The sequence below is a fragment of the Arthroderma uncinatum genome (assembly GCF_011692745.1).
Source record: "Arthroderma uncinatum strain CBS 119779 chromosome Unknown scaffold5, whole genome shotgun sequence".
In the NCBI taxonomy this organism is placed as follows: Eukaryota; Fungi; Ascomycota; class Eurotiomycetes; order Onygenales; family Arthrodermataceae; genus Arthroderma; species Arthroderma uncinatum.
Genome location: NW_022983867.1, coordinates 1617288 through 1641575, shown reverse-complemented (window position 1 = coordinate 1641575; position 24288 = coordinate 1617288). Strand labels below are relative to the sequence as shown.

The following is a 24288-nucleotide window of genomic DNA, read 5'->3' as shown; positions in this document are numbered from 1 at the left end:
GCACTTATCCTCTTGCACAGGAAACTATGGATGAAGCGAGATCATCAGAGAAGGAATGTTTGCGCATTACATCTAGATAATGGGAAAGGTGCTAAAGGCGGTTTATGCAATGAAATACCGCAATGCTTATTATACAAACAGAAATCTAAAATAATCCATTTTAGGATAAAAAAACTCAAGGCTCCAAAATGATATCCGTTCCGACACATCGGTTGCAGACAAACAGGTTCTTCGGATCGATTCGCTTCTTGATAGAGAGGAGACGAGCATACTTGTCTCCCCAGAAGACATTTTGCCAGTCATGTTCATATCTAATATTCAATTTTTGTAAGCTGAATGTTTCTGCACCAGGTATATGGGCTTACCCCCTTTTGGAGGTTAGGTGTCAACTCACGGGTTCGCTTCGTTGAGATACGTGCCGGTATTTTCTCCAACAATCCCAGCATAACGACGAATGACCTCTGTCAACGTCTTCTTGGCTGTTCTCTTTTCCTCCTCAGAAGCATCGTCGGCCCAGTTAGCGCCAAAGCTCAGGAGACCTCGACTCTCCTTGAACGAGGAGTGGACTGCGGTGTTGTCGCGCTCGTCGGAGTTTACTTGCACAACTATATGGAAATGACAGTAAGTATTTGAATCTCTCCTTCATAGGGAAAAGGGATAGAGCTTACTCGAGTTAAAACCTGCTTCGAATGCCGGATACTCATACATGAGATCGACGAGGTCACTAGCACACTCTGTAAGAGCACGTCGATTCACAAGCCTCGACCCATCGATGATATTAGTGGCGATATTGGGGTCTTGAAGGAACAGTTTAGAATATTCCAGGAAATCGGGGAAATTCAAGGGGGCAACACCACCCTTGACACCGGGCAAAGAGGCAATCTTGTTCATGGCCTCAAACGTCTTGTTAAACGTTGCCATAGATGCGTTCGGCTGGAGAAAGATTGCTTGGAATGGCGTGGTTACGTTCTTTTGAGCAGAGGTGACGCCGTATCCAACCCATCCGGCTTCGGCGATGTCAGGGATGGCTTGCAGAGACTTCTCAAGGACCACACGTCGTGCATCTTCGGTGGTCACATTAAGCTGGACGATTCCAACCGCGATGTTAGTGGGTTTAGGGTGCGTTTTGTACGTCACCGAGGTAATTACCTAGAGTAAGATTGTCAGTAGGAATGCATATGTGAATAGTATGGGTGGACTTACACCCCATGCGTTACCGCCTCCACCGCGGAGGGCGAAGAAATAGTCCGGGTCGGTATAGTGATTGATCGTCTTTGCTTCTCCAGAAGCAGTAACAATGTTGACCTCACGTACGTCTAAATGGCTGGTTAGCTATGCCTTACCGTCCAAGAAGTTCTGTTTAATACTTACTGTCCACAGCGAGGCCATAAAAGTGGGAGAAAGGGCTGACTCCGCCGCCAGTCAAGAAACCACCAGCAGCTCCAACAGTTTGCGCAGAACCGCCAACAAACGTGACACCTTCTGCAGCTGCTGCCTTGTAAACGTCTGAGATGATAAGTTAGCAACATGGAAAAGGACCGGGTTTCCACATGGGCCATACCTAGCAACTGTTCTCCTGCTTGCAGCGTCACGGCAGGAATGCCATGAACACTAGATGGAGCATCCTTGGGCTTGAAAGACTTGTGCCACTTCTTGCCCTTCAAGTTATGAGTCCATATGGAAAAGGCTCCTTTCCCGCTTGACCGACCAAGGCTTTGAAACAGTTAGCCACCGCGAATACTACTTTCAACTAGAAGAAACTCACTGGTCATGTCCCGTATTTTTCACCACAAGGTATAGATCGTGCTTGTCGGCGAATTTGACTGCCTTCTGGATATCCTTTACACCGCTCGCAGAGACGGAGTAATATGGAACCAACCCCTGATCACACTTCGCCTCCTTGGGAGAATTGATAAAGCATTGCCCCTTTTCTCCAAGTTCCCATAAAATGGCAGAGTAGGCTCCCGTCTGGTTTGTCCGCCAGAAACTGTTGGTCCAGCTGTCCTTCGCGACCGTACATGCAGCTGCATCATATTGCGCATCATGGCAGACGGCAGCCGACGGGAACGAGCGTATCAAACGGCCGGAGATGGTGGAATTGAATTCGTTCCAGACGTGTTCCTTTGGCCAGCAGGAGTCGCCGGCGGAACATCTCGGGTGCTTTGTTGGCTGGCTTTGGGCGGATGATGCGAGCAGTGGAAGAGCAAGCAGAGCCTGCTGGCTGGGGATCTTCATCTTGCACTATAGATAAAGGTGTGATAACGATAATGGTGTACTATCATAGGAACTGTCTACTGGAGAATGAGCATGGCTTGAGGGAAGAGATCAATATATACTATGTAGCATAGTATCCAAGAAAGAGAGACACGCCATCGCCTGGCCGCAAGGAACGACACATCTCCCGTTTAAGCAGTTCTTCGTTGTCTGCCACGAAAGAAGCGGATCAACACGAAGGCTTGTATAGATGGACTACGTGTTCTTGGTATAAACGAAGCTCGAGAAGAAGAAAAGTTGAGTTAGAGATACGCCGAATTGCCTGATCGGGAGTTAGCGGTGGCTGAGCCGCGGATCTTGAAGTTTAGAGGGAAAGTTGATATCAAACTGAATACGAAGAGTTACTGTCTACCAACAGATGATTTTGTACTGTCTCTGGTCGACAAGGCGTAGGGCGAGGCTTAGCTTTTGATATTGATGCAATTATGAATGGCTCTCATGGCAAAAGACGGATATAAGTAGTGATAATACAGAGTAAAGCGCCGAGGGCCCAGCAAGCAAGCTAGGTGATAATTAGTATTACAAAATAAAAAAAAGTAGTGATAGTGATAGCAGATATCGGATAGGAGCCATTAAGCCGCAGCCGAAGCCGTAGACGGTCGTTTGGTGCGCTTGTCTTCCTTCTTCTTCTTCCCACGGTTCCCGCCCTTAGGGTGATAGACGCCATCCTCGTCTCGCTTCCTCTTCCCTCTGGCACTTCCACTGGCAGCGTTGTTTGTGCTCGCAGCCGCAGCTGGCTCGGCAACATCGATCAACATGCCGTCGTCGTCGTATACCTCTTCGTCTCGCTGTATCTGGGCTGAAGCACGCTTTGACGTGCGCGTGGAGCTCGGCCGTGGTGTTGCAGCCGGCTTCTCTGACTGAGCCGTTCCAGCCGCCGTGCCTGAAGCCGAGTTGCCGGCAGGAGGAGCTTCGGGGTCATGGGTGAGGACCTGAGGTTTGTTCTTGCGTAGCCAGTTATACACGGACGAAGGGTTGCGGATGATGGCTGCTTTCTCCCTGTCAGCTGGAGACAAGTGCTTGCTGCTGGCGCGGGCACTGGTGAGGTCTATATGAACTTCCGTGCCGGGGACCGGGTAGTCGAGGTCGTCCTCTGGATGGATATAACCGAGAGAAGAGTCGATATCGCTATCCGGGCAATCCTCACTTGAAAGTGAGGTATGCGGCACGCTCGCCAGGAGGGACGAGATGCTGGTCGATGGCGCAAAGGTACTGCTTTTCAGCATGGACAGCTCGAGTTCCCTGCACTCGTCTGCTGTCATCTCGCCCGCCAGAAGCTTCTGTTTGGCCTCGTTCAGTTTGGCGCGGGCAGTCTGGGCGTCGCATTCGATGACGGGGATCGAGTCGGTTGGTTCGGACATGGTCGTGTGTAGCCGCGAGTCCTCCTGTCTGGTGAGGCCGTAGCGGAGAGATCGAGGAATGTGCACAGTGTTGTTCAACTCGAGTAGCAGTTCGAGTAGCTGGCTATCAGGCAGTTAGTAAACGTAACCTCCAGCAGCACTTTATGAGTTAAACAGGTAATTGAGCATGGTGACATACTCGTTCTGCTCTCTCAGCCGCTTCGACAGGTCCTGGATCCTCATCTCTTCACGCACGAGAGCCGTGCCGTCTCGCATCGCCAGCTCGAACTTGATCTTCTGCTTCCCGTACTTCCGCCTAGAGAGGACCGTTAGCATTGCACATACAGGGCGCTTCCTATGCGTCTCTCGAGTGAAAAGGAAGCGGCCTACTTGAACGACTTGAAGGGCCGGTTGGCCACTGGCGACGGCGAGGGAGCGTCCACGTCGGGCATGCTCTGTGTCTCGGTCATGTCGAGGGACTCGGTGTCGTTCGACATGCTGGCTATATATCCGTCTGTCTGCGGTCGCGTCGACGTGCTGGAGCAAGAGAAGGAGAACTGTGTCCTGTCCTGTGTATGTTGCTGGAGGAGGCTGGCTGGCTGGGCGAAGGGAGCTTTCGCGTTGTTACAAGTTCTCCGCCAAGCTGCAACTTTCTCTCCTGCGCATCTCGATCTCTTTTTACGGCGTCGAGTTTGTCCGCGGCCGGCGAGGAGTTTTTCCCACCAGCACTTTTATACTATATTTCTCTACGCATTCCACCAGGATATACCCATTGGACGGCTATATAGATGTCTGACACGTCCAGCTCCCCGTCTCCGCCGCCGCCTTCGTCGCGGAAGCGCAAACATGTAGCTGAAGACCCCCTCGAGATCGATCTCAATGCGCCAGAACCAGCTTCAAAGAAAGCTCTCAGGAAAGAAAAGAAGGCGAAACTAAAGTCAGCTTCGACCGATGCCACCACGTCAGCTAAAGACACAGCAGAAGCCGGAGAGTCTACAAAACCAAAGGAGCAGGAAGACAAGGACAAAACATCATCAGATATTAGAAAACAGCGGACCGGTTTTGGCATCTGGATCGGAAACCTGCCCTTCTCCGCGACGAGAGAGGTGCTACGGACGTTCCTGACTACTAATAGTGGAATCCAAGACAACGAGATCACACGCATCCACGTACCAGAAGGCGAGTCCCGGCAGAAGGGTGTTAAGAGGAACAAGGGATTCGCATATGTCGACTTTACCAGCCAGAAAGTGGTTGACCTGGCTTTACAACTAAGTGAAGAACTGGTCAGTGGACGACGGGTGTTGATCAAGGACGCCACCAACTTCGAGGGTCGTCCCGAGAAGAAACCCGAGCAGGAGGGAGAGAGTTCCAAGCCGGCTGGGAACCCACCGTCAAAGAAGATATTCGTGGGGAATCTCGCGTTCGACACCACCAAGGAGGACCTGGAAGAACACTACCGTCCGTGTGGAGCGATTACTCACGTCCACGTCGCTACGTTCGAGGACTCAGGGAAATGCAAGGGCTACGCATGGGTGGAGTTCGAGTCCACCGAGTCGAGTGAGGCTGCCGTACGGGGTTTCGTGAAGATACCTGATCCTGCCGACGAAGTCGAAGAGGTGGATGAAGACGCGGAGGAGGAGACCAGTACAAAAAAGCCTAAAAAGCAGCGAGAGAAGAAGGTGTGGGTGAACAGGCTACAGGGACGCCAGCTACGTATGGAGTTTGCAGAGGACCAGTCGACGCGGTATAAGAAGAGGTTTGGCAAGGAGAAGACGGAGGGAGACGAGAACTCCAAGGACAAGGAAAGAAAGCCGCCATTGAACAAGGCCAGAGAGCCGAAGAAGCCTGCAAAATACAACAGTCGATACTCCAACGAGACAGTGCAGAGATTAAGCGGTGCGATCGTGGAAGCCAAGGGGTCAAAGGTGACCTTTGATTAAGCTGGGCTTCAGGAGAACATGGTATAGAATACATAAGTTATACGAATATCATGACACTTCGACTACAACCAGCGTACAGTCCTGGTACGTTCTCGATCTCTATATTGAGCGCTTATAATGTGAATCCGTATAGTAATGCATCGAATTAATTACGATGCATCAAGTATTCCTCCAACCTCAGGGATTTTAGAGGACGGATCATGGGAGGCTTAGAGGCTGATGTGCATGCATAGCCACCTGTCGTCCAGGCTCTTGATATGTTCAAGGTAAGCCTTGCCCCTCGCATCTTGTAAAGAATATTAAAGACATCTGCTCAATTCCTACCTACATCTTGTCTTAAATATCAATAACGAGCATATTTAACTCTCTTTGACCATTCTTTAGTTTTCATATAAAGAATATAGCGACCTTGAATGGACCCGGTGACTGCCTTAGGCGCTGCCGCAGCAGCAGTGCAGTTTGCAGCCACTGCTGGCAAGGGTGTCAAGGTTGGAATCGAACTATTACGACGACTGAACGAAACTCCAGATCAACTGAAGGAACTACTAGACGATGTCACCAAGGCGATAGATGGGATTACCCAACAGCAAGAGGCCATACTCGGCCCATCCTCAAGTCTAACACATCGACTTACAAAGAACCAAGAGCTCGAACTTCGTACAGCTGCAAATGACGCAGCTGATGCAATGAATGATCTCAACTGTACTTGACCGGCTTTTCCCTTGTCAAAATGGGCAGGCTCAGACCATACCCAAAAAGATATGGATGAGTATCATATCAGTCAAAAATGAGAGGAGGATAAAGGAAAAGCTCGAAAGGATCAAAAGGCTTAACGGATCGCTCATCCAACAACTTCAACTTACCTCCCTGAATCTCCAAACTCAGCTCATGTAAGCCCCGTTAGCTTTTATCAAGTGTGAGGTAGGACGTACGCTGACCTGTCTCTAGAGAATTGTCAGAGCAAGCCCTGGCAACGGCCAAGTTGGACCATCACGAGACAAGCACCCGACTCGATGGGCTAGGTTCTCGGGTTGAAGAGCTGGACCCAAAACTAGAAGTGCTAAACGGTTCGATAAAGCAGACGTATTCCCAAGTGAATACACTGAGCAATCAGATGACGTTGGTCCAAAGCAGCCTAACTTCTCAGGTCACGGCTGTGGTACAACGCGAATCAGACGCTACCAGAGAAGAAATCCGAAGGTTGGAAAACGCTGTCATGCTGATCATTGGGGGCAATCAACATGGATTATCGAACCCGTCAGATACGGGCAAGACGCAGCTAACAAGGCAGATACAACGGGGGCTTGTATCTCATCCATCTGCAACAGGAGATGCATGCAATCTTCTGGTTCCTGGGGATAATATGCATTTTCAATATTCTCCGCAGCTTCTGCCACCGTCATGCCGTTGCCGTACCCTAAAGGGAAGAACGGAAAAGGAATATGGCCTCTTATCTCTCAGCTATGAAACAAGCCAGAGCCATGAGAGGACATGCCCGTTTAGCCAATATGCGAAATATACCAAGAAATATAAGCTGGCCATTCGATTGCTTCCATTTGTGAAGAAGACGGTGGAATTTGTCCTTGGAGGAACAGCTCAAGGTGGTGGGTTTCAGCTAGAGCGTCCATTGCTGGTAGTGTCCACGGTCAACCGGTCTGAATCATATATCTTCCAGACTTTTGACAAGTTAATAAAGCAATTGGGAGATTCCAGAAGTATCTCCCTCAATCATAGAGCTATAAGAAAGGAACTGCAGTGGGTTCATCAGTCCGTCTGTGAAGCAAGCAGAAGCGGCCTTGGTTCCATAACCGACAGAGCTGAAGACGGATACACTTTTCTCCATGTATGCTGTGAAAATGCTTTTCTTTTTTCTTGAACCATTGAAAGCTTGTCGCTAATGAAACTTAGGCTGTCATATCCCTAACTAGTAGCCTTGCACCAGTGTACCATGAGGTCGCTGACGAGGTTGACTTGCTGCTACAGCTGGCCGAAAGCGCTGGCGTGGATCCAGAGGCGACTAGAAGAATTTACCCTACTCCATTAAACCCTGGTGCTTATTCTCATGATGCGTAAGTTGTCATACTCAAGTAACTCTAGGTCACACGTACTGATTCCTACTAGGAAGTACCACACCGCAGCAGATGATGCTCGACAAGTCGTAGGGCTGAAACATGACGAACTAAAACAGTTCTCGTTCCTCGATCGCCTATTCCGAATTTGTTCTCCTGATCGTGAACACATCATTGAATACCCAATCTCCTCTTCCTTCCATCCTGGGTATGCAGATATGAAGTGCTCGGCATTGGACATGTTGCGACGAGAGCCATGGATATCAAAATGTAAGCCCAGCCCCCATTAACTATTTCCCTCGAAAGCTCTCTGTCATCAGATGCTGATATGTCTAGCTAGACTTTTTTGAAGGCAACTTGTCACAAGCCATACTTGGTAGAAATATTGACGCTTTGCAGCAATTAATCGACACTGTCAATATAGAAGTGGATGCTTTTGGTATGATACCTGTCAACGCCCTCGACCTTGCTCTCGGCTGGCCCGATGGCTTACGGCTTCTATCTACCATCTGGACTCACAGTATCGCCCCTACAATTGGATTAGCAGCCTGGAAAGAGGACATTGAATCGTTAGAAATACTGTGCACTTTCCCGGTTCCTCTATTTAGAGATTCCAGAGAAGCATGTGTATTTGTGGGTACTATCATGAGTTCCAATGCTCGCACGATACTTATCCACGCTTTGAAGCGACGATGGGAACAGTTGACCCAACTAGCTTTCGAATACCTGTCGGTAGAGGAACAGGGCTGTTTCGGCCTCCTTGAGCAGAAAACCCTAGATGCCAAAGCCAACATGGTATATAGCCTACTCGTGGACAGGTCCGTTCCCGTGCCTCCATATTTATACCCCGGTCCGCCCGGCTCGATATATAGTCTCTCAGCCCCTATATACGCTAGAGGTTATAACCAGTTTCCTTTCATAATGATGTTTGAGGGTTACTATGATCTTTTCCTGGCCGGATTTTGTGATATAGACGGGGGAGCTACGCGTGGCATGTCTCCCCTTGAAAATATTTCTAATTATGACTGGCATGGCATATGTCCCTTTGACTCCGGAGCCATGAACGTCTTCTTTCTCAAAATGGGCGCTTCACCAACGTTCTACACTAAAGCTGGCTTTGGCAATATACTATTTGGTATAGCGAGAACATTTTCTAAGGGTATAGCCTGCGCGAAGACTGTGTCACTCCATAAATTGAGGTTGGTTGAGTACTTAGCCAATTTGTTGTCACCACTAGAGGCAGACCAGTGTGTTTGCTTTTGCTCTTCGAATGGGTGTTTACCGTTACATTTTGCTGGTCGCAGCGGGTATAACGATGATGGATACACGAACCTTTTACCCTTCTATTGGATAAAGTTCTGTTGTCTCCAGGGTGATGAAGCCGAGTTGCACTTTGAGGAGGCTCTACGCGCGGAAATTTTTGATGCTCTAGGCATGGTTCACACTTGTTGTAGCCATCGTCATCGTCCTTATATGTCTCGTTCTCATTGTAGATACCTGAGCGATGCAGAAAAGAGAGAGATCCAAGACGAGTATTCAGAGATGGGGGCACAGCTTGATTTGCTGATGGCCGCGTATCGAGGTGCTCGAGAATCGAAGTCACTACCCCCAGCTGGCTCGGCATGGTCTAGGAGGGATTATTACCTTGAAGAATTAGAGGTAGAATGCGAGATCCCGGATCATTTGAAGTGGTGGTGGTCCAAGGTGGAACAAATACTACCTGGCATCAACCGAGAAGAGCGGAACCATGCAGATGAGCTACAAACGAAGGCCTTGCAGCAAAGGGGATATACCGGCTTAGATTTTGCTGATGTTATCCGGCGACATTTTGCTGGGTATATTTGCTCTAAAGAGCAATACGCAGGAGATATCGGCATGCGCGAGTCTGTCGCTGGTGATATCCAAAAGGCAAGGGAGGCTTTCACCCCGACGAACAGGATTGAACTGTTAAATGAAGCGCTAGCCTCCTACTACCTACACGCAGAGCCCAACGTTCCATTGTGGTATATTGATAAGATGCAAGATTCAAGTGGTCGTGGTATAGGTATATCGGCTCAAAAAGCCCCAAGGTCACTGGAGAAGTCGCTAGGGATAAATAGATAACGAGGAATGGAAGTTGTAATGAAGATAATCAAACTTACACCTGAGCAGGGGCTATGTGAGATATCACTATCTATAGGGTACCCTTCTTCAATGATGGCTAATCCTTCTATCTTAACTTCTGCTGTTAGCGAGTCCAGCGTGTATATAATATTAAGTACGAAAATAGAGGATAGACTCCCTGAGTCCGGATTGTGCTCTGCTATATTTCGAAGGAGACTCGGAAGCTGCTTGGATGCTGAGGGCTCCCATGCTCAAAATTATGGGTGAATGGCCGGAGTGATAAGCAAAGGCGAGGACAGCCTACAGTCACAGACAGCTAGCCAGGAATAGAAACAAGATATGCTACTGTTCCTTGACAAGTGTGCATTAATGAACTTTCACTTGATATTTCTCGGATACATACATACAGCCGTATTTCACTGGGGTATAGTCTAAGGTAACCACGAAGATAGTTGACAAACACAGAGAGTCAGATATGCATTATCGAGTCGGCGCTGAGACATCAGAACGGCACGGCGGGTACAAACAGAAGAACGCCGTAATATATATGCAGGTTGATAAAAGTATTTATACGAAGGAAACAAAAAAAAAGTAGCTAGAAAAGGGGTGTAGCCACTCGTCGTTTCAAATCCTTGACTCGCCAGTTTTCTCATGGGGAATGGTTCATCCAGGACACAGTGTTGCTGCGCTGTTGCTGCGCTGTTGCTGCGCTGTTGCTGCGCTGTTGCTGCGCTGTTGCTGCGCTGTTGCTGCGCTGTTGCTGCGCTGTTGCTGCGCTGTTGCTGCGCTGTTGTTGTGCTGTTGTTGTGCTGTTGTTGTGCTATTGTTGTACTGTTGTTGTGCTGTTGCTGCGCTGTTGCTGCGCTGTTGTTGTGCTGTTGTTGTGCTGTTGTTGTGCTATTGTTGTACTGTTGTTGTGCTGTTGTTGTGCTGTTGTTGTTGCACTCTTGTGAACGTGCGGCATGTTGATGACGCTGGTGCTGCCGCCGCCGCCGCCGTGAAGGGTGTAATCTCTTGAGAAAAATTATATTAGTCGTATTCCGTTTGACTTCCGAAGTGATGCATAAAGGAGGAAGAACCTACTTTTCTCCCCTTGACAAGGAGACGTGGTGCTTGGAACATAAGACCAAGACCACCAAGAGAGGGCCAAATAGATGGCAATAACTAAAAAATGTTAGTATAGGAAATAAAACTTGGCTTCTAGATAACAACTAATATCGGAGAGCTTACATCTGTGGCCCCTGAGTCTTCTATATTTTTTTACCCCTTTTCCCACCCTGGCCAAATGGTCAACTGTCCAACGCAGAAATGCTTCCAATCCCTCTCCTCGTCACTCCCCTTCTATGCATCCCTGTCGTAGAGGTCTAAAAAAGTGGCGGCAATGACATGGAAGGGGAGAGGTCTGGTGTATCCAGCCGCGATATGATAGGCGTTGGCGGCATGAGTGACGGAGGACCAGGAGTAGGGGCTGGAGATATGCCAGATGGCCCCTGGCTGGGAGGGAGAGGCACTGAGGATGGCCGCATCAATAGGCCAGGGGATGAAGGATTCCCGTTCCCCACCCCTACGGCACAAGATGTGACCGTGCCAGGAGAGGGAGTAGGAGGTGGAATGCAGGGTGGTGCGGAAGATGGACGCGGAGGAAGAGAGTAAATGGTACAGGGAGTTTTGGGCGAGGAAAGGAAGATATTCTCTAAGATGAAGGGAATGTTGATTCCCTTCGCCCGCATTGGAGAGGGATAAATAATCTCCTTGTCCGCAGTGACGACTCGGTAGGAGCGAGTCATGATGATAATTATATACAAGTATAATTGATATATCTTTAAGAAAGTACCAAGATGATATCAGAGAAGTGAAGGAAACCAAGTTGTATCAGGGCTGAGGACGTCCTTTTATGTCTGGGACCACACCTGTTCCTGCCGTTAGAATGATATAAGCATGATATAAACATCATTACATGCTGATGGAAGCCGTGACGGTGGTAGAGGAATCCATGGTAACGATCAACCAAACTTCCAGGAATATGTCGACATAGACTCCTCGCCTTAGTCATGGTCTACTTGGGCAGAGATGAATAGAAATGAAGATATAAAAGTTCATCTTGCATAAAATGAGAGGCATAGGCGTTGTGCTGTATAGATACTATTAGAGGACTAGACGGGTATATAGGCACTAGGTGATATAACGCTAAGGCGCGACAGTGACGCAGGACGTAGTATCTGATGCTAGACATTCATCTCAGTTAATAGACGTAATATGGAGTCTGGCTATGCCGAGTGATCTGACTGGCCGTGGAGTGGTTTGGGTTAGTGTAGAGATCCCGCCAGCAATATTCCCGTAAATACGGAGTAGAGATATTGGTAGAAAAGAGAGAAGAAGAGAAAGCTGTATATTGTTGTCTAGCTAATGACTAACTAGACAAGAACGACAGCCTCAGAAAGCAAGTAACTTGGCCATGAAAGCACGAACTGCGCCCCAGACCGAACATTTCTTCCTATCTTCTTCGTCTCTCTCCTCGACACGGTTTTCATGACGGACATCCGGCTTCCATGGCGGTGGAGGCGTGTACCAGGTGGCGATGCGCATTCTCTGCTGGCCGACTTGGATTGATCTAACTGATCCGACACCCCGTTGAGTCAGTGGTGGTATCTCAGGACTCGGCTCGCGGTCTGGTAGTTCGAAGTAGGGTGCGCGGCGAGGGAATGGACGCTGTTCCTGTCCTCCTTCTATCGGCCGGTCAGGGGGGATCCGAATAGGAAAGGAGACCATCTTGGTATATCGGCTATTGAGATGGAGATGACAGGTGTGTATGGTAGATGGATGGTATATCTTTTCATCACAGAACCCGCAGAGGCAGATATTATATATGCTTGCTGGTCATCTCGACGTCATCTCTTCCATCTCTTCCGTCTCTTCCATCTTCTGATGCCATGGTCCGCTGCTGGGGGAGCCATGGTTGTGTAGATGGTATCGTGCCATAGTCTCTGTCCATATTCATCTTCTTCATGGCGTCTTCTCCGCCATATTCGTCTTCATCATGGTATCTTCTGGCTTCGTCATCTTCATCTTCATGGCTTCATCCTCGTCTTCTCGTCTTCATCTTGGGCATTATCGATGACTAAGCAGCAAGACAAGACATGAACGAGACAGGAGTCTCTTATACCTCCTTATATCTTCTTATATCTTTTCTATCTTTTCTATCTCTTCATCCCGTCTGTCGTGTGTGACGCGCTAGCCACGCTGATCCTAGCATCCCTACGAAAAGTGTTTGCGCCGTTTGGCCTCAACCTCCAACCTTCTTCGGGCATCAGGACGGGCTAAATAAACGGGGAGGAAAAAAAAAAGTTCACCCATCGCCCATCACAAATCCATCCCGATGCTGGACAGCAGACACTCGCTGCTTGCTGTGTTCCACGCTTCTGCCGCATACGAGCGATCAGATTGATTCAGGTTCGTCGGCCCTGCACCCTCGTTTCCTGGCGCCGGCTGTTTGTTTGGGTTCTGCTGTTATAACCATATTCGCCCCGCCAGGTAGGGTAGTTGTCCAGATCACGACCCGGCCGGTGGGCGAGTGAATGGGCAGTGACTTTGAGACTTCTCTGCCTTGCGTTTGGCCATATATATATACTTTCGACGGCTGTGCTACTCTGCTGCCTACATCCATCATACTCCCAACACGCACCAACATCTACATCTACATCTACATATTCCATCCCTAGGAGAGAGAGAGAGAGAGAGAGAGAGAGAAGCTGACGCCGTTTGATAGATGGCACCACATCATCGCCGCAGGATCGGTGCCAGCCGCCGCACGGTCGACGACGAGGGCGAAGAGGATAGCTTCCCGGCCGTCGTGGATGACGATTCCCTCAGCGAAGGCACGGCCAGCTCCCAGTCCCACGACGAGGATGACGGAGACGAGGCCGACAGGGACGGTGACGGCTGCAGCGAGATAACGGAGAACGACGGTGAAAAGCATGCGTTGGATAATGAGCGGTCGGTGCGGGCGGGCCGGGAGGGCAGAGCACGGTCAGCTCGAGATAGAGGGAAGGACGGTGGAGGTGGCGAGGGGAAGGCCTTGTTCAATGCGCGGGTTTCGGACACGGAGACCATGATGAACGGATCGAAGGAGGCGGCGGAGTCGACACAGGAGGCAGAGGAGATACACTTCGACCAGATAGCGGACTCTCCCAGCAGTGGTAGCGGTGCCGGTGGAGGGAACGGAGGCGGACAGAGGGAGACGTTTGCAGAGCGAAAACGACGGGAGCACGAGGAGTACATCCAGAAAAGAAACAGTGATCCGTCCTTCGTGCCGACAAGGGGAGGTTTCTTCCTACATGATAACCGGTCTGGAAATGGCAACGGCAATGGACGAGGGGGCAAACAGATAAAGAGCAAGCCACACGGTCTTATCGTCGATAGCAATGTCTCGAGGTGAGTACATCTGTCATTGACCATTTGCTATACTTTACCTATGCTGACGATGCTGCAGGAAACCCCAGCCGGATATAACCCATGCTCCCTGGCGACACGACCTCCACGACTCCGTCAACCAGCCCTACCGCCCGCCCCAAAACACCAACTATCCCTCGAAGCCGGTCCCCACGGCCCCTCGCTCCTCACCACCGAACAGGTCCTTCTCAAACACCATCCTCATAGGCAATGTCCCCGTCATCGTCTTCCTCCCGGGCATGCAATCGCCTATCCCCTTCTCCGCCGTCCCCAAAAAGCAACACACCCGTCTCCCGCAGCATCGCCCTCCGCTACGTCGTGATAAACCCGTCCGGATCTCGCTACCAGGCCAGGCTCCCCGATATATATTCCCGTCCACCGAACGGTCGTTCATCTTCATCCCACGAGCTCTACGACCGAACCAACAGGCTTCGTACCGAGGTAGGGGCCGGGGAGGAGGCGGTGGAGGCGGTGGCTTCTACTCCAGGCGAGCTAGCGTATACTCCGGCAGCGCCTACAGCCATGCACCAACGCATACACCCAGCGTCAGCCTTAGCATGAGCATGTCTCGCCGTTCATCAATGGGCAGAGACGTCAGTGTCAATGGTGCCACCCCGCCCCTGGGATCGACGATACCGATGGCCAGGCCAGTCGTCACGGATTCAAGACCGGTTGTCCGCCTCCCTCCACAGGCCACGCCTACGCTGCCCATGCAAGTCCAGGTCCAGCAGCAGCAACAGCAGCCAACCAGTGTCCCGGCACCGGTATCGACCGCACCATACTTCCCACCGCAGATCCCACCATACCGAGAAAACCGCCCTCACCCATCCATCCCCATGCACCAGCCACGCCCGCAGAAGACCGTATCGGTAGCAGATATCGAGTCGCCTGCAGCATCGGCGGCCGCATACCAGTTCACCCAGCAGCCTCAGCAGCAACCGGACCAGCCCTTCCACCACCAGGTACCACACCAGCCCCATCAGATGCCGATGAACGGCTACGCACCTACGCCGGACATGACCCTGCCGATGGCCATGCCTATGCCTATGGCCATGCAGGTCCCCATGGCCATGCAGATGCAACAGATGCAGATGCCGATGTACTCGCACATGCGCCACATGTCCCACCCTCCGCCGACATCAGCCACGCCACTCTCCCAGATCCCCGAGCGCGCCATCCACGCTGCTCCCTTCCAGCCAGTCCCTTACCAGCAGCAACCACAGCCAGGACAACAGGCATACTACGGCCAGCCATACCAGGCCAGCCCGATGTATGCACCCCCAGCTTCCGGCACAGAGTATCCGTATACGCCTGCGGGACCGGGACCGGGACCGGCACCACCAGCAGGGCCAGGGACGGTGGCACACGAGTCGAACGGGACGGTGTACTACTACGACGCATCGCAGGTTACTGCTCCAGGCTCGAGCTCGGGAGCAAGCGTAGGTGGAGGTCCGGGTCAGGGTCAGCCTCCGCAGCCTCAGTCTCAGGGCCAGGGCGTGGTCGGTATCGGAGGGATGATGACACCCCCCGGGCCAACGACGTACTACTATCCCCCCCCGGTGCAGCAAAACGGACACGTCTACTATTGACATCTCCTTTTTCTTATCTATTTCTCTTTATCCATTTTCTCTCTTTCCTCTTGGCCATGGCGTATCCCTATCCTGTTTATTTCTCTTTCTTTCCATTATTAGGTAGATTTGCTCTTTTCCCTGCATCTTAGCGTCTTCCTTCGCTCGGTCTGTCTTTTCTCTTCCCCCTTTCTTGTCCTCTTTCCTCCCCATCTACTCGCTATATGTCTCACATAGTTATCTCTATCCTGTTTCTCTCTACTTGGAATGCTTAGCATGCAGGCAACTGCTTCTGTTCTCGTTTTCCTCCTCGATACCTCCCTGTGTTGCGTCCGCCTACGTACGTCTAAGCTGGGACTGTTCCATATCTTCCACCATCTTTTTTTCATAGGCCGTACTCTCTGTGTCTTTTGTCGTCGTTCCAGCGTGTATCTTACTCTTTGAGCTCCCTTTCTCGATGGCACTTTACTAAACCCTGTACTAAAGCTACTTATGCAACCTTGTATGTGACATGGAAGCGTATTACTAAGCGTGAACAAGTGAATTAAAGCACAACAGGCAGCAGGATACGTAGGACATGGCGTATACCGTCGGTCACCTACAGTTTTACGCCGTATACACCGTATATCTAGATGGGATATACCGGTATAGCATAGATATAAAAGATAGGGGCGAGATATAAGCGTCAGGCGAGTGATGTAAGAGAGCGGAGTAGGCAGCAGCCCCTTCGTCATAGGAGTACCTCTTCGCCCATACAAGTTACTATGTGGCCAGAAGTACTTCTATGGTCGACGGTTCTCCGCACTGCCGAGGGCCGTCTCCACCGCCCGCTCGCCACCATGCCCAAAGTAGACTAGAGTGTATATCTCGTAACGCCATGACAGCGATACACCACTTCCCCGCAGCCACCTTTCCGTTACCATACGCCGGCAGAACAGGCCCCCGATACAGGCTTGCGTGACGCTTCGTCTTCTTCTCTTCTTACTTCTACTTCTACTTCTCTCTTCTTCTCTCTCTCTTTATCTCTGTATACGGAGTATAAGACCATCCTCTTCATATACAGCATCATCGACAGCATCACCATCAACATCAACATCATCCTCTATCGACTGACACCGACAGGACAGGTGTTGGGGCGTGCTGCTTATCTCGCTGCTCTTGAGCGGTCAGCTTCTCACCACCTCGCCTCAGCCTACCACCTCGAACCCATCCTCAGCATCAAGGACAGTCTCTGTGCCTGAGCTGTATCCTACCTCGGTGCAGCCGGCTGCCAGTCCTCCGCCAAACGTTATGCCTCCAGCTCAGAACGGTCCGGTCGACCCGGACACCCTCATCACCGTCAAGATCGCCTTTGATGGAGAGAACAGACGCTTCAAGATCCCACTGAGAGACCTCGGAGCCCTCGCTTTCCCTCAGCGAGTAAGTAATAACTTTCCCATAGTCTAGCTTCTTCTTCTCGCTGCCTTTTCTCTCTCCCTCGCTTGTTGCTGCGTCGCCGTTCGGTAGGCTTCACCGCCATGTCCCAGATGGGCATGTTTAGTCATCCCTGTCCTATCCGTGGAACATCGTCACCACCACCGTCATAGTCGAGCGGCATCGCCATCGTGCTAACACTTTCTCTCTTCCCTCCCAGATCCGCCAACTTCTTAACATCTCACCCGAGACCAACATTGTCCTGCAACGATACTCTGACAGTGCTGGCAGATACCTCATACTCGATAGCGACCACCCGCCCGTCTACAAACAACTGTACCGAGCTGCTAAGGCCAAGCTCAAGCTGCGTATCCAGGTTGACCGCATTCAGCCGGAACAGAAGCACGAAAGCACTGAGGAGCCCGAGCAGGCCGAAGAAGCCGTCGAAGCACAGGAAAACCCCCAAGAGTCTTCCGAGTCCCCAGAGCATACTCCCGAAGAGACCGAGCTTGAGTCAGAGAAGATGGAGAATCTTTTCCAGAACCCCCGCGGCAGTTATTTGGAAACCGTCCTGGGCCAGGCTGCCCCCAGCGTGCCCACATCTCAATACGCTGCTCTTCGCGCCCACCAGGCTCAGAAGCCGGAACGCTGCGACTTGTTCACCCCGTTGAACGGACGTCCTCGCCGCCGTGCATTCCCTAGCCCTCCGACCTTGCCGGCAAACACCTCCACCGCCACCTACAGCTGTGCCATCCTGATCGACTGCAACCACTGCAATGCTTCCATTCCAAATGAGCACTACCACTGTAGCATCTGCGAGGATGGCGACTACGATTTGTGCCAGGAGTGTGTTGACAACGGCGTCTTGTGCCCAGGTGGCACCCATTGGCTTATCAAGCGCTCCATCATCGACGGCATGGTTGTCAACAGCACTACCGAGATTGTAGGACCCAAATATGTTCAGCCACCCAGTGTTGACAAGGCTGAGCCTGAGCCGGTCGGGACTTGGAATGATGAGCAGCCAGTCGAACCAAAGCTCGAGGTTCCAGCTCCTGAGCCCGTTGCCGAACGTACCTGCAATGTCTGCGTCGAGGGTATGTCTCGAATTACCTCCCTGCTCCCTGACTTTTACAATTGCTAACTGTTATCTTACAGCCTATCATGTCTCCAACATGGTTCAGTGCGATGTCTGCCACGACTTTGATGTCTGTTTCGGTTGTCAGATCAACAACCGCAAACATCATAACCCAGCGCACTCCTTCTCCCTCATTGAGGACAACGGCAGTGAGCAGGCGGCGGAAGTTAGAAAGTACTATTGCCACGCAGGCGGAAATATCGTCCATGGTGCCATCTGTGATGTTTGTGACTGTGTACGTTTCCGGCTCTCCACTTCATCTTTCTCGTCCCTTTCTCTAACATTCGATATAGATCATCATTGGTACTCGCCACAAGTGTCTCGACTGTCCCAACTGGGATGTTTGCAGCAAGTGTGTCGGTGACGTCGAGTATACTCACCCTAGCCACCGCTTTGCTGCATTGTCTGCGCCTCTCCCACGCCCTCGCATGGTCCACCCAGAAGTCCATACTGGTGTGTACTGTGACGGCGCTCTCTGCCAATCCAAGATGGGCCGCGAGTACGTCGCCGGAGTCCGCTACAAGTGTGTCGTATGCCACGACACGGACTTCTGCGAGACCTGCGAGGCACACCCTAACAACATGCATAACCGCACCCATCCGTTGTTGAAGTTCAAGTCTCCCGTCAAACATGTCTCTGTTTCGGCATATGGCGAGAACGACAGAGGTGAGGTGTTTGAGAAAATGGGCGACAGGGATGGCCCCGAGACCAGGGTTGGCAGCGTCAAGTCGACCGCTACCGAGACCGTGTCCCCGTTGATCAGCAATGCCGCCACACAAGTCCACCCTCCAATGACACTCAACGACAGCAATCATGAGGATCTTTTCCAAGTCAAGGAGATCGCCTACGGTAAACAGGAGGTCGTGGAAGAGAAAGAAGTCGTTGACCAGCCCACCTCAGAATATGAGTCTGTTATCTCTTCCCCGGTTCCCGCTGAAGAGCCACACAAGGCCACTACTTCTGGCCTGAACCCATTCGGCCTTCACACTCGTTTCATCAACGACACTATTCCTGACGGCCACCCATTCGCACCCGACGCCCTCTTCACCAAGACCTGGACCCTGCACAACCCCGGCCCCAGTGCATGGCCCGCCGGCACCAGCGCCCGCTTCGTCGGTGGCGACGCCATGTTCAATGTTGACACCTCCCATGCAATCAGCTTGAACAGCCTAGTCAGTGCCATGGAGAGTCAGCATCTGTCTGAGCCAGTCTACCCCGGCCAGAAGGCAGAATTTACCGTCCATATGAAGGCCCCCACACGTCGTGGAAGGGCAATTTCGTACTGGCGTCTCAAGGCTGGTGACGGAGTGGCCTTTGGCCATAAATTGTGGTGTGACATCAACGTTACCGATATCCCAGCTCCGTTTACGGAGAGGAATGCAGAGATGGTCTTCCCAACCCTCGACAAGGAATCTCCAGTCTCAAGCGTGCATGAGTCAAGCTCAACCACTGTCGAAGCTCCAGAATCTGTCGCTACCAACGAGGATGATGGAGTCGAGGTTATCGACTTGACTGAGGATGTAGAGAGCCTCACCCTCGACAACGAGAGCAATACTGACGCAGACGATGGTTTCCTGACCGATGAGGAATACGACATTCTCGATGCAAGTGATGAGGAGTTTGCTGAAGCCTCGAAGGCATCGACGGAGAAGAAGTAATTTACCCAATTGAATAATCGTTACAACGCTATGATATGGGGATGACGGAGGCAGGACGGAGTAGTTGGTGTTCTGCCGCGCTAGGAAGGGAAATTTGAAATTGTCTGTTTTTTTGTTTTTGTATTTCTCTTTCGGGCCTCTTCCCTCCTTGACAACTTCATCATCACATCGCAGTCGATGGTTTCCCTTTGGTCTCTCTTTTCTTATGTTCCTTTATGTATTCAATTGGTTCTTTTTTCATTTTTTTTTCTTCTGGATAATGGGGGTTCGGATCGTTTCTTAATAATTTTGTCTTCTACTTTTTGCCTTTTGCCTTGCCTTTTAGGGAGAACTCATCCAACGCAGAGGGACGCGGACGCAAAGCATAACTCCCTAGGTGACTGGTCTTACCTTGCCCATACCACTGCGCCTACCCACCTCTCCGATGCGGCCTCTCACGTCAACGCCACAGCTCGACGCTGTTACACATTCTGAACATTGACTCGACTAATTTCCAACCACTCAAGCCAAAAACAACACAAAACAACACAAAAAATGCTTACATCGCTTCTCTTCTCTGCGTTGAGTGTGTTTCTTGATTTGTATCTTCTTGACGCTATTGAATGAAAGGAATTATAACTTGGGGCTCTTGTGGTTTTTGGACTTGATATAAATCGTTGTTTTTAACTCGCTCCTTCCTAGTGGAGGTTGAGATTAAGTAAGCAGCACGGAGCGGAAAAGCTTGGCAAGGATCCACTCTAAAAATAAAGTTCTTCGGCTTCAAGAGTTTCTCTTTTTGGGACATATAATTCTTTTTATCTCGTTATCCGCCTCCCATCCATCTCGCGTCTATCATTTCTTTCTCTCTTAGTTCATTCCTTTCACCCCGTGCTGGCTGCCTCCTCGATACGATGATATCGACGCTTCCGAGAAGCAGCAACATGGCGGCGTCATTCACATTCAGGCACTCCTCGACTCAAGCAGTAGGGCTTCAGTGCCTATACTCGACAAGCAGAGGTTTCAGCTCCAGTACCGCTCGTCTCCTACCGCCTCCCTCTTATAACTCCAAGCCCGCATCCTCCGCGCCGCTATCACCGCCCTCTTCCGCCTCCACGGTGTCCTCCTCCGTAGCAGAACCCTCAATAACTTCCCCCGTCAACCCTCCCGCCAGCACACGCCCCGCGGTCATTGACCTACCCTCCAAATCCAACCCCCAGACCTCCGGGAAATTCACATACTACCTAGCTCTCGGCAAGGCGTATTTCGCTTTCTACAAAACCGGCCTTAAGAACGTCTACGCGAATTATAAGGCGTCTATCCCATTACGGAAAGAATTAGGTCTACCGGTTTATATCCCACGATCACCATGGACGGATAAGATCGGCCCATCTGCCTCTGATGTCCTGTCGTTGACGAGAAGCGACTTTCAACTCGCCCGGCGCAGTGCCTATGACATCCGCCGCACGATTCCATTCGCATTCATCCTCCTACTATGTGGGGAAACGACACCGTTCGTTGTCCTGGCGCTCGGCAACCGCGTGACGCCAATGACATGCCGCATGCCGAAGCAGCTAGCCAAGGAGCGTGGGAAGAGAATCCTCAGCAAGGAGGCTGCTCTCCAGGGAGTTCCGGCAAAAGAACAAGCATTGATTTCCCCGTCTTCTCTCGGTGAAATGAGAAACGTATCAGAACTGAGCACGAACGACGTCATCAGATCATGTGTCGTGTTTGGACTGAGGAAGAGACATGATCTGCCGTTCCCTGGGTTCGTGCAGACATTGTTGGCGAACCAGGTCTATCGACCAAGACTACAGCGGTGGTTGGAGTATCTTGCTGTGGATGATAAGCTGATTGCCAGTTCTGGGGGAGTAAAGGGGATGGTTGCTGAGGAGGTTCGCCTCGCCGTCGATGAGCGAGGTGGTGTGGACGTCGGTATGGGATTGGAGGGAGCAGCGAGCGAGAAGATGGAGAGGGAGTGGTTGACTAAATGGATGGCGGCTAGAGAGTAAGCAGCCATAGAGGGGGTTATTTGTTTTGATTTTCGGACTGGGACACTCCATTTAGTATTATAATATCCTAGAGTGGGAATTGTACAATATTTACATTAGGTGTTGGAATTAGATCGTGTTTTTGGCATGTGGTATAACATTATCCAGATGATTGGAGATATATTCTAAGTCATGGTTATATAAGTGAGATGCGATATTCTATTTAGCATCATTCAAATTCAAAAATAGCCTTATCCCTCAATTCCTCCAAACGGTGGTAGTAATCCGATCCGAGCGCAAACCCCAGCAGGCTCGGTGTCTCTGAATCTGTGGCTGCAGCTGGAGCAGCAGGCGCCGTCTCAATACCTGTCTCCGCATCTCCGTTCCACGCTTTTAGTTTACGATGGACATCGGTACCCACGGCACTAAACACCTGCTGTAATTCCGCCAAGGCGAGACACTCTATGCCCAGATCGTTCATAAAATCCGCCGGATCCTGTAGACATAGGGTCTCGTTTCCGCGACTCATTGATTTCTTGCCAATACTCAACTGCCCACGGATATGCGGCGGCTGGTCGGTCTTTGGACCTTGAGCACGGGCCCTCTTCTTGAACAATTCAGGCGGGTCAACCGAAATGCCTTGACGGCGGAGATCAGTCATCGAGTAAAACAGAAGGACGTGCAGGAATTGCCTTCCCAAATCAAGACGGTCGAATCTACCCTCTCCTAGTTTCAGTGCCGCGACAATCAACATCGTGAGTCCATATTGGTTGATGGATTGCTGGGCAGTGCCTAGCAGACCCCTTGTCTCCAGAATCATGCGGATAGCGATGTATATTGGCCGCAAGGTAGGGAATTCCGCCTTGTAGTTTAGGACGTATTCCAGGCTAGAAGGAGGTCTAATGCCACAGTGTATCCGTACCTTTCGACCGGTAGCAGAGTCCTCCGCAGAAACGACGGGGATGTGCGCCTTATCAACCGTGACATTGGAATAATCTCCCGTTGCGCGAAGCAAGCGGGCTACTTGCGTTAGGCGGTCCATTTGTAGAGTTGTGATTTTCGGACGAGTCGCACTTGGTCCCCGGACGCTATTTGGAAACCCGTCCGGGTCGTCGATAGGGATCATCAGGTCGATATTGGAATGCCGTATGGCCATCCCAGTGTGTCGAGATCCAATTAACCTTAGTCGCCGGTCGGGATCCTCGACCTGCCGCAAGACGTTTTCCACCCCAAGAATTGTCCTTTCCGTCATGCCTTTCTCCTGCGGTATCTCAGACATGTATTGTTCAAACGCCCTAAGCTCGTCACCGAGTCGAAGGTAGCCATCCATCGACTGTTGTTCATCGACGTACTGTAGCCAATTATACTGTATCGGTTTCTCGACGGTCTTTTTCGCGGCAGAGGATTGCGGCGTGTCAGCCGGCTGAAGGCTTGACTTCAGGGCATTGGGGTAGAACTGCTTTATCTGGCTGCCGTTTAGTTTCGCCAGGTCCTTCGAAAGCTTCTGTAACTTCTGGGATTCTCGGTGTGCGTCGGCGAGGAATTTCCGGTCCAGGGCCTCTGGGGGACGGTCAATCGGAGTCTCCTGTATGCCTTTCCAAATCGGCGGGCGTGTGCTAGCCTTGGACTGAACCACCCTCCGTACTACTGTACGGTTTCTAAATCTATGGTCTTCCAACGTCTCCGAGAGACTGTCTATGTTAATGTTGGATGTGGACGCATATCTTCCAAGTGATGGAGAGGCATGATGGCGTCTGTTGTTGCTGAAGATAGGCCGGGCCGCTTGGAAGAGATGGCTGTCAACCAGCAATGAGCCGCGTACGGAGGCCGAACACAGACAGCCAGACATCTGTTCCTCTCGTCTCGTCTCTTCTTCTCTTCTCGTCTTCTCTTCGTCTCTTCCTCTTCGTCTCTTTCTCTTCGTCTCTTCCTCTTCGTCTCTTCCTCTTCGTCTCTTCCTCTTCGTCTCTTCCTCTTCGTCTCTTCGTTTGAACGTGAGGTCGAACTTTTTGATGTCACGAGTTTTCTTATCTTATCAGCGCCACTTAGTCAGCATTCCAAGTTATCTTGCGGGAACAAACCTCCCTTGCAACAACTACGAACAAGTAAATATATATTAAACTGCATCTCGAGGCGTACGTCTAGCTGACCTTTGCGAGAGACTTGAGCGCTGTATTCCACGGTTGTTAGCCTACTGGGGAGGAGAAAACAGGTACTGTTCGCCAGCCAACCACCAAGAATGACGACAGTCTGACATTCGGTCACAAACCCTGTCAAAGCCCACTTCTTCTAGTTGGCCTCGCGCGCTCAGTCCGGGACTCTCCCAGTTCATGAACTTCTTTATAACTGAGCCTTTTGGATCTATTCTACGC

At 51.0% G+C, this 24288-nt stretch overlaps 8 protein-coding genes across 8 annotated transcripts; 4 read left to right on the top strand and 4 right to left on the bottom strand.

Moving 5' to 3' along the window:
- Positions 1–175: 175 nt before the first annotated feature.
- GIQ15_06880 (FAD binding domain-containing protein) lies at positions 176–2235 on the bottom strand (the record flags this gene model as incomplete). Its single annotated transcript, XM_033554297.1, has 7 exons — positions 176–311; positions 395–605; positions 669–1149; positions 1204–1316; positions 1372–1506; positions 1562–1713; positions 1766–2235. The coding sequence occupies 7 exons, from the start codon at positions 2233–2235 to the stop codon at positions 176–178; spliced, it is 1698 nt and encodes a 565-aa protein (XP_033403812.1).
- Positions 2236–2846: 611 nt separating this feature from the next.
- GIQ15_06879 (uncharacterized protein) lies at positions 2847–4111 on the bottom strand (the record flags this gene model as incomplete). Its single annotated transcript, XM_033554296.1, has 3 exons — positions 2847–3738; positions 3814–3930; positions 4005–4111. The coding sequence occupies 3 exons, from the start codon at positions 4109–4111 to the stop codon at positions 2847–2849; spliced, it is 1116 nt and encodes a 371-aa protein (XP_033403811.1).
- Positions 4112–4402: 291 nt separating this feature from the next.
- Positions 4403–5554, top strand: GIQ15_06878 (nucleolar protein 13; the record flags this gene model as incomplete). Its single annotated transcript, XM_033554295.1, has 1 exon — positions 4403–5554. The coding sequence occupies one exon, from the start codon at positions 4403–4405 to the stop codon at positions 5552–5554; it is 1152 nt and encodes a 383-aa protein (XP_033403810.1).
- Positions 5555–12159: 6605 nt separating this feature from the next.
- GIQ15_06877 (uncharacterized protein) lies at positions 12160–12495 on the bottom strand (the record flags this gene model as incomplete). Its single annotated transcript, XM_033554294.1, has 1 exon — positions 12160–12495. The coding sequence occupies one exon, from the start codon at positions 12493–12495 to the stop codon at positions 12160–12162; it is 336 nt and encodes a 111-aa protein (XP_033403809.1).
- A 607-nt stretch (positions 12496–13102) lies between these two features.
- GIQ15_06876 (extensin) lies at positions 13103–15764 on the top strand (the record flags this gene model as incomplete). The annotated part of the gene is made up of 3 exons (XM_033554293.1): positions 13103–13134; positions 13516–14157; positions 14216–15764. 3 exons carry the CDS (start codon positions 13103–13105, stop codon positions 15762–15764), a joined length of 2223 nt encoding a protein of 740 aa, XP_033403808.1.
- A 743-nt stretch (positions 15765–16507) lies between these two features.
- GIQ15_06875 (ZZ type zinc finger domain-containing protein) lies at positions 16508–19949 on the top strand (the record flags this gene model as incomplete). The annotated part of the gene is made up of 6 exons (XM_033554292.1): positions 16508–16591; positions 16649–16976; positions 17044–17162; positions 17284–18250; positions 18312–18526; positions 18585–19949. The coding sequence occupies 6 exons, from the start codon at positions 16508–16510 to the stop codon at positions 19947–19949; spliced, it is 3078 nt and encodes a 1025-aa protein (XP_033403807.1).
- Positions 19950–20869: 920 nt separating this feature from the next.
- On the top strand, positions 20870–21937 carry GIQ15_06874 (uncharacterized protein; the record flags this gene model as incomplete). The annotated part of the gene is made up of 1 exon (XM_033554291.1): positions 20870–21937. One exon carries the CDS (start codon positions 20870–20872, stop codon positions 21935–21937), a length of 1068 nt encoding a protein of 355 aa, XP_033403806.1.
- Positions 21938–22145: 208 nt separating this feature from the next.
- On the bottom strand, positions 22146–24248 carry GIQ15_06873 (uncharacterized protein; the record flags this gene model as incomplete). The annotated part of the gene is made up of 2 exons (XM_033554290.1): positions 22146–23942; positions 24186–24248. The coding sequence occupies 2 exons, from the start codon at positions 24246–24248 to the stop codon at positions 22146–22148; spliced, it is 1860 nt and encodes a 619-aa protein (XP_033403805.1).
- Positions 24249–24288: the final 40 nt, after the last annotated feature.